Source organism: Cibotium barometz, chromosome 3 (genome assembly GCF_041138505.1).
Source record: "Cibotium barometz isolate CiBa-2024 chromosome 3, ASM4113850v1, whole genome shotgun sequence".
NCBI lineage: Eukaryota > Viridiplantae > Streptophyta > Polypodiopsida > Cyatheales > Cibotiaceae > Cibotium > Cibotium barometz.
This window is the reverse complement of record NC_141048.1, coordinates 37987081-37997917: the sequence shown is the minus strand read 5'-3', so window position 1 is coordinate 37997917 and position 10837 is coordinate 37987081. Positions and strand designations below refer to the sequence as shown.

General features: G+C 40.5%; 1 protein-coding gene across 1 annotated transcript; it reads left to right on the top strand.

Annotated features, from left to right (window-relative positions):
* The first annotated feature begins 3550 nt into the window (after nt 1-3550).
* LOC147640031 (phospholipase A1-II 4-like) lies at nt 3551-5677 on the top strand. Its single transcript, XM_086776399.1, has one exon. The coding sequence runs from the start codon at nt 3694-3696 to the stop codon at nt 5389-5391; it is 1698 nt and encodes a 565-aa protein (XP_086632525.1). The 5' UTR covers nt 3551-3693; the 3' UTR covers nt 5392-5677.
* Nucleotides 5678-10837: the final 5160 nt, after the last annotated feature.

Genomic DNA, 10837 nt, shown 5'->3' with positions numbered 1-10837 from the left:
CACTTTGCCTTGAATTGTGTTGCACAACCACTTGACCACACCCAATGATGTTTCAACTCATGCCCTTGATCCTTAAGCCACCTGTCATGCAAAAGCAAACAATGATGGATTCATGAACAATGTGTCATGTGTTTTATCATAAGAGATATAGAAGTGATAAGTCTTTTTCACATCATCTTTATTGGCGTGAATATAAGTATTGTGTACTAACATTGTTACTTGCTCAGAGTACCAATACATAAACTAAATCTCATTTTGTTCCTTAAATGAGTAGTTCTATGCAAAGTCAATCACTGAGATCACTACGTCATTGGGAAACCTTGTCAGATAGTCTTTGAACTGTTGAGCTTGCCACCTATAGATGAAGTTATGCACCATAAAGCTCTTGATTTTGTCTTTGAAAAAGGATATGAAATCCAGACACATCCCATTTGCACCACTATGAGATCTTTCTTCTTTTTCTTTACACCGTCCTTGTTGACTCATTCTATGTCTTGAAACACCTTAACAGGCAGCAAGAATGATGTATCGCTTATCTCAATTAGACGTGCAAAGCTAGCTTTTTTGTGCCACAACAAGAACATGCTCCTAAATTACATTTTCTATCATGAAACACATAATCATCAACTTTTGTGCATAGCAAAGAGTCCCAAATAGATGTGACACCATTGTAAAGAGAATGAGCTGCTGCTGCTGCACATGTAAAATTGCCCACACTACTGACACAAAGAGAGAAAGTGCACATGCATGTTCTATCATGAAGCCTTTGATGCATATAATTGAAAGAATCCTTGAGAAACATCATTTGCACGTGAGATATGTAGCAACAAGTATATCTATCTTTCAATTGTCATAGGAAATAGGGCTTCAACCCCTCAAAGCATCTCAACAAGATCTGGACATGGGAATAGGTTGGCTCCACCTACATGAAGGAGAAGTTTTCAGTCATGAGAGAGCTTAAAGCATGAAACAACCATTACAGTATGGAAAAACAAAACAAATGGCATTTGAGAAAATAAATAGCTGATAACAACAGCAGAAAACACTTGTTTACTTCTGAAAATCACGTTTCAAATCTCAAATAGCTTGCATCTTCTCATAAGCACTTTTTAAATAGCTTATATCTTCTCATAGCTTACATCTTCATAAGCACTTTTCAAATAGCTTACATCTTCTCATAAGCACTTTTCAAATCTCAAAATCTGCTTTTGGAGTGCTTCTAGCACTTTTAGCAGACAACAATAGCACAAAACACTTATGGGCTTCTCAAAGTGCTTATTTTAAGATGAAAAGTGGTTTTTGTAAGATGAAAAGTGCTTCTCGAAAGTTCTTGTTCTAAGATGAAAATTGTTTTTTTCTGGTAGATCTACATAATAAAAACCACTTATGTCTTCTGAAAAGCGCTTTGCAAATCTTAGAAAGTGCTTGTAAACTGCTTTAACACTTATGTGCTTCTTAAAAGTGTTTTTCTCAGCAGGATAAACATAGGAAAAACCACTTACGACTTTTGAAAAGCATTTTTTCAAATCTCAAAACCACATGACTTTTGAAATACACCTTTACAATCTCAAAAAGTATTTTTGGACTACTTTTAGCAGATAAAAATAGAAAAAAAACACTTGTGTGCTTCTCAAAAGAACTTTTCAAACTAAAAAAGTCATTTTGACTTCTTTTTCATATCAATAAACATTGTAAAAAATGCTGATATGCACAGGCTAGTTTTCAATCTCAAAAGTGCTTTTGGATTGCTATAAGTATATAACAATAGCAAAAAACAAGGTTTATCAAGGCAAGCAACCCATTATTAAAGCCAAAGCTCATGTTCAAGGTGTTGATGCAAAAATCACACCATTTGAACCAAATCGAAGGATCTTGCCAGAAGCCTATTTTGTAGTGACATCAAAACGCCAACCTTATGTGCCCTATCCTCTCCGTGCACCAATGGCGGATTTGGAGGAGATTTTACTAATTCCAGCAGAAGATGTGAAAAAGCATACAAAGCCGGCAAACCCCCACTTAGCGGACCTACTCGAGATCAAAATTGTTACATTCAAGATTAGTTACTATTTTCGTAGGTGGCGTAAAGCAAATCTTGCAAATCTTGAGTGTACACTGTAGAATATATTCCTTATAGTCATTAAGGCCAATATATTCCTTATAGTCATTAAGGTCAATATATATGCCTTTATAGTCCTTATAAAGAGGCCAATAAGGTCGAGATGAGCATATAATATATTTATCATAGTCATAAAAGCTTTTAATGAGGCCAGCAATATGAGCGCATTCTTTGCAGTGCGCGAAAGAGTGAGGATATGTTGGAGGATGTATTCCTTATAGTCACAAAGGCTAATAATTATTGAGTATACACTATAGAATATATTCCTTATAGTCATTAAGGCCACTAATATGTATGCTTAGTGGAGCGTTCAAAGAACACAAATCGCTAACCTTACAGATCCGGAAGTTTGAAAGCTTTTCGTTGAGAATTTGAGATTTTGGAGCTAAAATATAACCACTAGAATGCCTTAACTCTGCAAATTTTTAAAATTGGAAAATAGATTTTGTAGGAAAAAATGAAATCGTTACAAGATACAGTTTGCAATTTTTTTCCTTTTCATCAACAATGGGCCCAATGTTGCCAAGAGAATAGTGTGCTGCAGAGCTTTAAAAAAACGGCATTCTAGTGTATTTACACCGGTCAGAATTAAGAAAAACCGACAGAGATTTTAAGTAGCCCTTATCTTAAGGAATGATATTTCATATATTTTAGCTATAAAACCGGCATATTGTATGTAATGCATATCTATTCACCCAAAATTTGTAATGCATTAATTTATGCCACTGACGTGGCATAAATTAATGCATTTACTAAGGCCATAACCTAGGGGGAGAGCTCATGCGGGAGGCACGCACTGGATGAGAGAGACGAACGGCAGCGAGGCGGGAGAGCTCACGCGGGAGGCACGCATTGGAGACGAGAGAGACGAAGGGCAGCGAAGCAGGAGGCAAGGGGGAGGAGACAGTAGACCCTGAGGGAAGGAGGTTGCGGATAGAAAGAGGGGACAGAGGTAGCACATAGAGACAAGGAGGCAGAAGGCGACGACGATGGAGAGCAGGTGCGCAATGGGGAGAGAGATATCGTGCCATAACATGCACGAGAGAGAGGGGAAGAGAATCGAGGACGCATGCTCTAAACTTTAACGAGCAGAGAAGAGAGGTAAAGAGATATAGCCCGTAACTTGCGAAATCGGAAAAAGCAAGAGGAGAAATCTTCCAGCGAAATGGAAAAAGAAGTTACTGTAGAAAGAAACTACTATTTAAATAAAGAACTGATGGTGTGAACAGGTGTTTTGACGAACTGATGGTGTGAATAGGTAAACCGGGACTTGCACAAAGAACTTCGGGAGACGGAGACTGAGTCACCTTTTCAGCAAGATGTACTTTTTTGGAATGTTGACCGTGGACATAGCTGGAGGCGACTGGCACAAGCCATAGGGCTGCGTCAAAGCGACCGATTGTATACATATATATCGATTGAAGGGGCACAATATGTTCATCAGAAATTAAGCGGATCAAGTTTATCTTCACACAAGTCGTCGTCGTCGGCATCGTCTGCTGCCGCTCTTCTTCATTCCGTCGACGAAGTCCGGCGAGCTTACAAAGCTCCCGCACGTAATATCCGCTGCCAGTTTCATGGCAAGCACGCCCTCTGCTTCATATATTGCCATTGTATCCTCATCCAACGGTCCAGATCTCGCAGGCGCATCCTCCTACCACGCGCAGTGCCGGCCGGCTGTTGCTAGTCTGCACCATCCGTTGCGTCTCACGTGTACACGTGCAAGCCAGCTTCGAGCTGTGTTTCTTGGCGCACGGTGTTCCTCCAGCTCGCCTCCAGCCACCACCGTAGACGCGCCCGCTACCTCATTGCAAGCTTGCAAGGGCCATAGCTTCCGTGGCCGCTCGGAAAGCTTAGGAAATCTGGTGCAGTCGCTTGAGCAGACCTTCAGAAACAGCCCCAAAGGAGATCTATCCCAGCGATGGCGCGAGTACCACGGATCCAACAACTGGAAGGGCCTTGTAGAGCCGTTGGATGCAGAACTGAGGGCGGAGATTCTCAAGTATGGAGATCTCGCACAGCTCACATACGATGCCTTCGACTGCGATGAGCACTCCGGCGACTGCTTGTATGATGAGGCGGATCTGTTACAGAAGGCGGGGCTGGCCCACACGGGCTACGCGGTGACCAAGTACATCTTTGCCACGTCGGACGTGCACGTGCTGCCGAGGTGGCTGTCGTCGATGTGGGGCGGCGGCGGGTCTGGGCAAGAGTCCAGCTGGATGGGGTTTGTCGCTGTTGCCACTGATGAGAAGGAGATTGCAAGGCTGGGCAGGCGCGACATTGTGGTGGCGTGGCGGGGCACTGCGACGCGGCTGGAGTGGCTGGAGGATGTGGACGGCGCTCTTATCACTCCGCCTGCCGTCGACGCCGATGAGCACAATACGGCGGTTGGCGTGGAGCGGGGCTTCTGGACCCTCTACACTTCCAGCAAGGATGACGCGCCTCACGGCAAGCAGAGCGCTGCACAGCAAGTCAGAGAGGAGCTGATGAGGCTCGTTGAGCGGTACAAGGATGAGAATCGCAAGCTCAGCATCACTATGACGGGCCACAGCCTGGGCGGGGCGTTGGCGCTGCTGTCGGCATTCCATGTGGCATCCACTGGCGTCAATAGAACGGGTGGCGCGGTGTCGGCGGACATTCCCGTGTCTGTCATCTCGTTCGCAGCCCCACGAGTGGGAAACGAGGCATTCAAACAAAGGCTAGAGGAGGTGGGCGTGAAGGCACTGCGGGTGGTCAACGCCAACGACGTGGTGCCGAAGGTGCCGGGCATCTTCGTGCACGACGACAGTAACTCGCGGTCCGACGTTGTGGAACATGCGGAGGGCCAATTCCACTTGCATGGCAACGCGACGTGGAAGGCCTATGCTCACGCAGGGGTGGAGCTGCGCCTGGACATCCGGCACTCTCCGTTTTTGAAGAGGGCCACCAACCCGGTGGACTGCCACAATCTGGAGGTGTATCTACACCTGGTGGAGGGCTACCGCAGTGCACACGAGCCTTTTATAGGCCAGCATGATCGTGATCACCCTCATCATCTTCAACTATGCATGGGTTTGATGAAGAGGGATGTGGTGCTCGTGAACAAGACCTCCGGCCTTTTGCTCGATGAGCTCCATGTTCCAGCGCAATGGCACACCAAGAAGCTCCACAAACCCACCATCAGTCTCTCGCCTAGTGATCCTAGAAGCAACAACTCTCATCAGCAGGTCGCGCCCCGGCTTCTCCATGGGTTCAGTACACAAGCCACCGATCTCCTCATGATGGCATCATGAGAGCTTTATCTAACACCTGTTTATTTAGGGCGTGGTGGTACTTCTCTTTTGCTAAGCGAAGCTTGTCCCTCTTTCCTTTTTTCCCCGCCTTTTCTGGTGAGAGAGAGAGATTCAAATTTTTGCATCTCAAGACTTGACTTGCTTGAGAGGAGCTAGGCACAAAAGGACACCTCTCCCCACCATATAAGTTACCCAACTCGGCTTACTTGTGTACTCGGGGGTTCACTATATATAAACCGTTTGTATCATGTGCGTTCAAAGTCTATTTTAAAAACCCCTTATTTGCGATGTTTCTATGCATAAATCACACCCTTTTTGTATTCAACCTGTGAATACCTCCTTTAAATAGCACCCTTCTGTATCTAAAGAAAAGGTGCAAAAAAGGGATTAAAAAAACTCCCTTTGTTGAATCCACGTGTTACACTTACATCTTTATGAGAATGACCCCCCCCCCCGAGCGTGTACCCAAGCTAAATTAGAGGAATGGTTTTTTCCTGACAGAGAGAGTTCTACTTTGGACTTCTCAAAACACAAGCTAGTGTATCATCATACCTACTATAACATTCGAATTTTTGCATCTCAAGACGATTTGTTGCTTGCTTGAGAGCTGGGCACAGAAAGACACCTTTGGCCACCATATAGGCTACCCACCAACTAAGCTTATGTAGGAAAGGATCTAGGGATACTAGGGTCGGAGGGTGAAAGCATGTTAAGGTGGTACCGTTTAGCTTGTCCAGGATGATATCGCCACTAATAGTACAAACAATACGATCCCAATGAAAAATATCATATCATGCTATATATCATCGGATAGCTATTGAAGAGATCAAGGTTTTAGATGTACAAGATTTCCCTTACAACTTTTGATTTGATTTGAAAAACTTTAGTACCGCACGCCCGTTTTGCTAGTGCTAGTCCACCTTAAAATGCAGTTGCCCAAAATTCAATGGTTGGAGTCACTAGTCAAGATAATGGAAAATGGGTTATGCATAGATTTAGATAAAAAACAATGAAAAAAGCCAAAGGATTGATCCGCGCGACAAAAGCGGGGGCAAAAATGTTATTGCTCGCTTTAGCCTCTCTAGGAAACACATTCATAAGAGATTACCTTAGCAAGGTAAAACCCTCGTGGGGATCTGTCTAATGGCGGAGCTCGAGCACGTCAATGCTTTAAGAGCTCCAAATCTCCTTGGGTAGCAGTCTTTATCATCATCTCCCACGAGTGTTGTCACACCGTCACCTTGGACTACAGGTCCTCGTCCGTCCTTTCACCTCAAATCACTCATACACACTCACTAGCATGCATTATAGAAGGTCATAAGCAAGAGAAAGACTCAATTACACAATGGAAGAGTATGCTGCATTATGAAAGAAAATGACTTATATACAAGGCCATAAGTGTTAACACACATAAACTATGGCCAATCAGGCGTGATCGGGTATCCAAGGCTCATAAGTGATACTTAAACTATGGCCGATCGGGCGCGACCGGGTGCCCAAGGCTCATAATTGACATACTGCGTATACAATGGAGGCCAGTAATATGAGATAAGAATATGGTCTTTGTAGTGAAAGAGGCCAATGATTACTAAGCATATGCTGTAGAATGTATTCCTTATATTAAAAAGGCTAATTATTATTTCTTTTGCTAAGCTAATAGTACAAACATGATCCCAATGAAAAATATCCTATCATGCTATATATTATTGGATAGCTATTGACGAGAAGATTTTAGATATACAATCTCCGATAACTTTTGATTTGATTTAAAAATTTTCTACTACTGCACACCCATTGTGCTAGTGCTAGTCCACCTTAAAATGCAATTGCCCAGAACTCAATGGTTGGAGTCCTCTCACAACTATGCATGGGTTTAATGAAGAGGGATGTGGTGCTCATGAACAAGACCTCAGAACTATGCATGGTTGATGGATGAAAAGGGATGTGGTGCTGAGAAACACCTCCGAGCTTTTGCTCGATGAGCTCCATGTTCCAGTGCAATGGCACACCAAGAATCTCCACAAACCCACCATCAGTCTCTCACCTACCACCACCACTAGTGATCCTAGACGCAAGAACTCTCATCATGTTGTGCCTCGGCATCATGAGAGCTTTATCTATGCAATTATCTAACATAGTTTTGCAACCATCAACCATATGCATAATCTTGCCTCTCCTATGAGGCCTTACCTCATCAAAATCACTATGGTATGTGAAAACATGTGATGATTTTGCATACCCCATTGCACATGTCAGTAAAGTGCCACTGTCTATAAAGGATGGAAAAATAAAGTAGACGGGAAAATGTACTTCATGTTCTAAATATTATGAAAAACTTGGTTTTTGTTGGACATATTGTTGAGCAACATGTGCAAGTGCGGTTCAATTATCAAGAACACCAATGTAGGAATTTTGGCACTTATTTAAGTGCTATTTTTAAAGTCCTTCATAAATCTTCCACTATTTGAGGGTAAAAGTTAGTGTAAAGATGTTCTTCAAGAAAATGAAGTGGACACAATTTCTCTACTGTATTGTACTTGTAATTGTAAACTTTTCTGGTACTCATTTTGTTTGCTCTAATAGGTTGATCTTGAAGAACTGGTTTCATAATCAAACTAAAATGTGAACCTCTAATAAATGGAGCTACATCGTAGAGTGATTATTTTTTAGGCACAACCTAAAGTTTGAGGTTGATTGTAAATTAAACTTAAAGTAACTCTTTCACAATTAAACTCAAGTATAACCCATAATTTATTGAGCTACTACAATGTTCAATGATTGCTTTTAGGCTTAAACTTAAGTTTAAGGCTTAATGTGAATTTATCAACTTTTTGTTAGTTATGATAGGTTAGAAAAACAATCAAATTCATCTTTTGATTGGGCAATAAAGTTATGCTTTTCTATATACACAATTTAAACTTGGGTTTGATTCATTAGAATAATATTTATTTAAATATTTAAAATCTTCCATTTTGAGGATGTCCATAAAATATCTCATCCAATGCACACAAAACAATGCTTGAAGTCCTTGCAATATCACCCAAACCATAATATGGAAATTAAATTATAAGCTTTGAATTAATCATGAACATCTTTGATTTGGATCCAAGGTCAGATATTTACATATCCCATATTAATATCATTCAAATAAACCATTATGATAATCGTCTCATGGATTGTGTGGTGTTGATAAACCCCATCATAATAAGTCCAAATCTAAGAACACTATTGGGTTGACAATTGTAAGAAAGTGTGGTCTCATATGTAATAATGGGCCTAAGGCCAATAGAACATGCCCATGGACATTATTAATCATAGTGTGAAAAGGACGAGCGGCATGTATATATACCAGCATAGGCCATATTTGGAGGCTAATCACTTGATAATAATGAGCAATTACTCTTTTCTTTTCTAAATCTAGGCTAATCCAATCTTTGCTAATCCTTACCAATCTTTGATAATCCTTATCAATCTTTGCTAATCCATGCCTTTTAGGCTAATCCAGGCTAACAAAGCTAAGCTACTTTCTTTCATTGGTATCACAACATAGTTTTTGATCCATTTCTCATTAATTTTTTTGATTAATCACTATTAATTTTTGTAAATTTCCTAATCTTGGCAGGGAGTTCTTGAGAAATCTATTTTTGGGAGTTTCTTGGCCATGTTGGGAGAAAAACTAACCATAATTGACAAGTTTGAACTCACTTTTTATGTTTTTTTAAAATTTTCCCTAATTCCTGTAATTTTTGTGCACCTTTGTGAGCTTATTTTCTGCAAACCCTAGCTACCATGGGAGAGAACCACATACTATAAGCTCTTGTTAGCCCTTTCATCACACATTCAATTGGGATTTTTTAAAACCAATAATGGCTTCACTTGGGCAAGATTGATTATAATTTTTCGAATTTGGGAATGATTATGGCACATTGCATACATAATGGTGTATGGGAGATATGCTATGGCTCATATAATGGATGTCTTTCATGTGTTCCCTTGAGCCTTTGGTGAAAGATTTGGTACCGGATACATTGTAAAGCTTATACACATGAGTTGTGATGGTTTGGCATATATCTATAAGTGCCATTTGTAAGTGATCTACACTGAGGTACACTCTCATCCATTTTTAAGATTTTATTTGATTCTTGCATAAGTAGAAAGCTAAATATGTGGTGAGGGTATCTGCACATGGTGTGTACAATTTTAATACGCAGTTAACACGTGGCAATAGCCTCATGCATAGTCGCATATATAGCCACGTACCAGGAAAACAAATACATAAATTCCAAAAAACATTCTAGAGAGCTCAAATTATCCCAATATTACAAAATAAGAAGCACAAAATGTGATCTGAATATCACAAAAGAAGAAGCACCAAATGTATTGTAATACAATCAAATATGGACTAAATTAAGGTTGGCAAATTGAGAAATTGTTTAATCAATTAGGGTGAGCTTGGCCCAACATCTGTCGCATCTTCTATCAAATCCATACACGCTAACTGGTCTATATCTCAAGATCCATATGTCCATTGTAAGATCAACCAAAATATCTATCGCATTGGTAGTGGACTCATTAATACTACAGGATGACCCATTTTCGACGGTGGCCGTGCCATCGAAATGAGCGTCAATATAAACATTGCAAATAGACGTCGATACAAAAGGCAAAATGGACGTCAAAATAAGCGTTGAAATAACTGTCAAAATAAAGGTCGGTATAAGCGTCGAAAATTGCAACGAAAAGTTTTCTTTTTATTTTTTTTGTGTGACTTCTAAAAAATATATTCAAGTGTGCACCTATTCTCCTAGTCCTTTTATCAACCTAGTTTTTAGTTACTTTTCATATAAATACAAAGATATGTAAAAATATGTATAAAAATTAAAAATCCAATATTTGTTTGCCAAATCTTGCACTAATGATCCCAAATATAAGGATATATGTAACAATATTTACAAAAAAGTATGACAATTGTCTTCCAAAGCCCATATTATTAGTCCCAAACAAGAAAACCATGATAAAAACCAAGTATTGCTTGGTAAATAAAAATGAAATAAGATGTTATAGCTCATCATCGACTCTCTCATCCTTAGCTAGATCCATGGCTCCAAATACATCTATTTCTAGAAATATCTCTCCATCTGCATCTTCATCAATGGGTGCAGCCTCCTTTGTTGGAGTAGAAGGTAGTTCATTCGTATGGTCCTCTTCTATTTCAGGCATTAGAGGTGGTTGTGTTGAGAGTTGTTCTTCTATTTCTTCTCGAATTCTGAATTAGCTGTTGTGTTTTCTTTTGGTTCAATTTCTAGTTGTTGAATTACTATACCTTGATTTGATCCTTCTTCTAGTTGTTCAACTGGATCAGTATCTGTTTCTTGTGCTTCTTAAATGGGTTCCTCAACCTCTACTTTAGCTAATATTTTCTTATCTTTGTGGAGTCTACTTGAAC

Coding starts and splice junctions, on each gene's coding strand:
- LOC147640031 (XM_086776399.1), top strand. CDS start 3,694: ATGGCAAGCACGCCCTCTGCTTCATATATTGCCATTGTATCCTCATCC.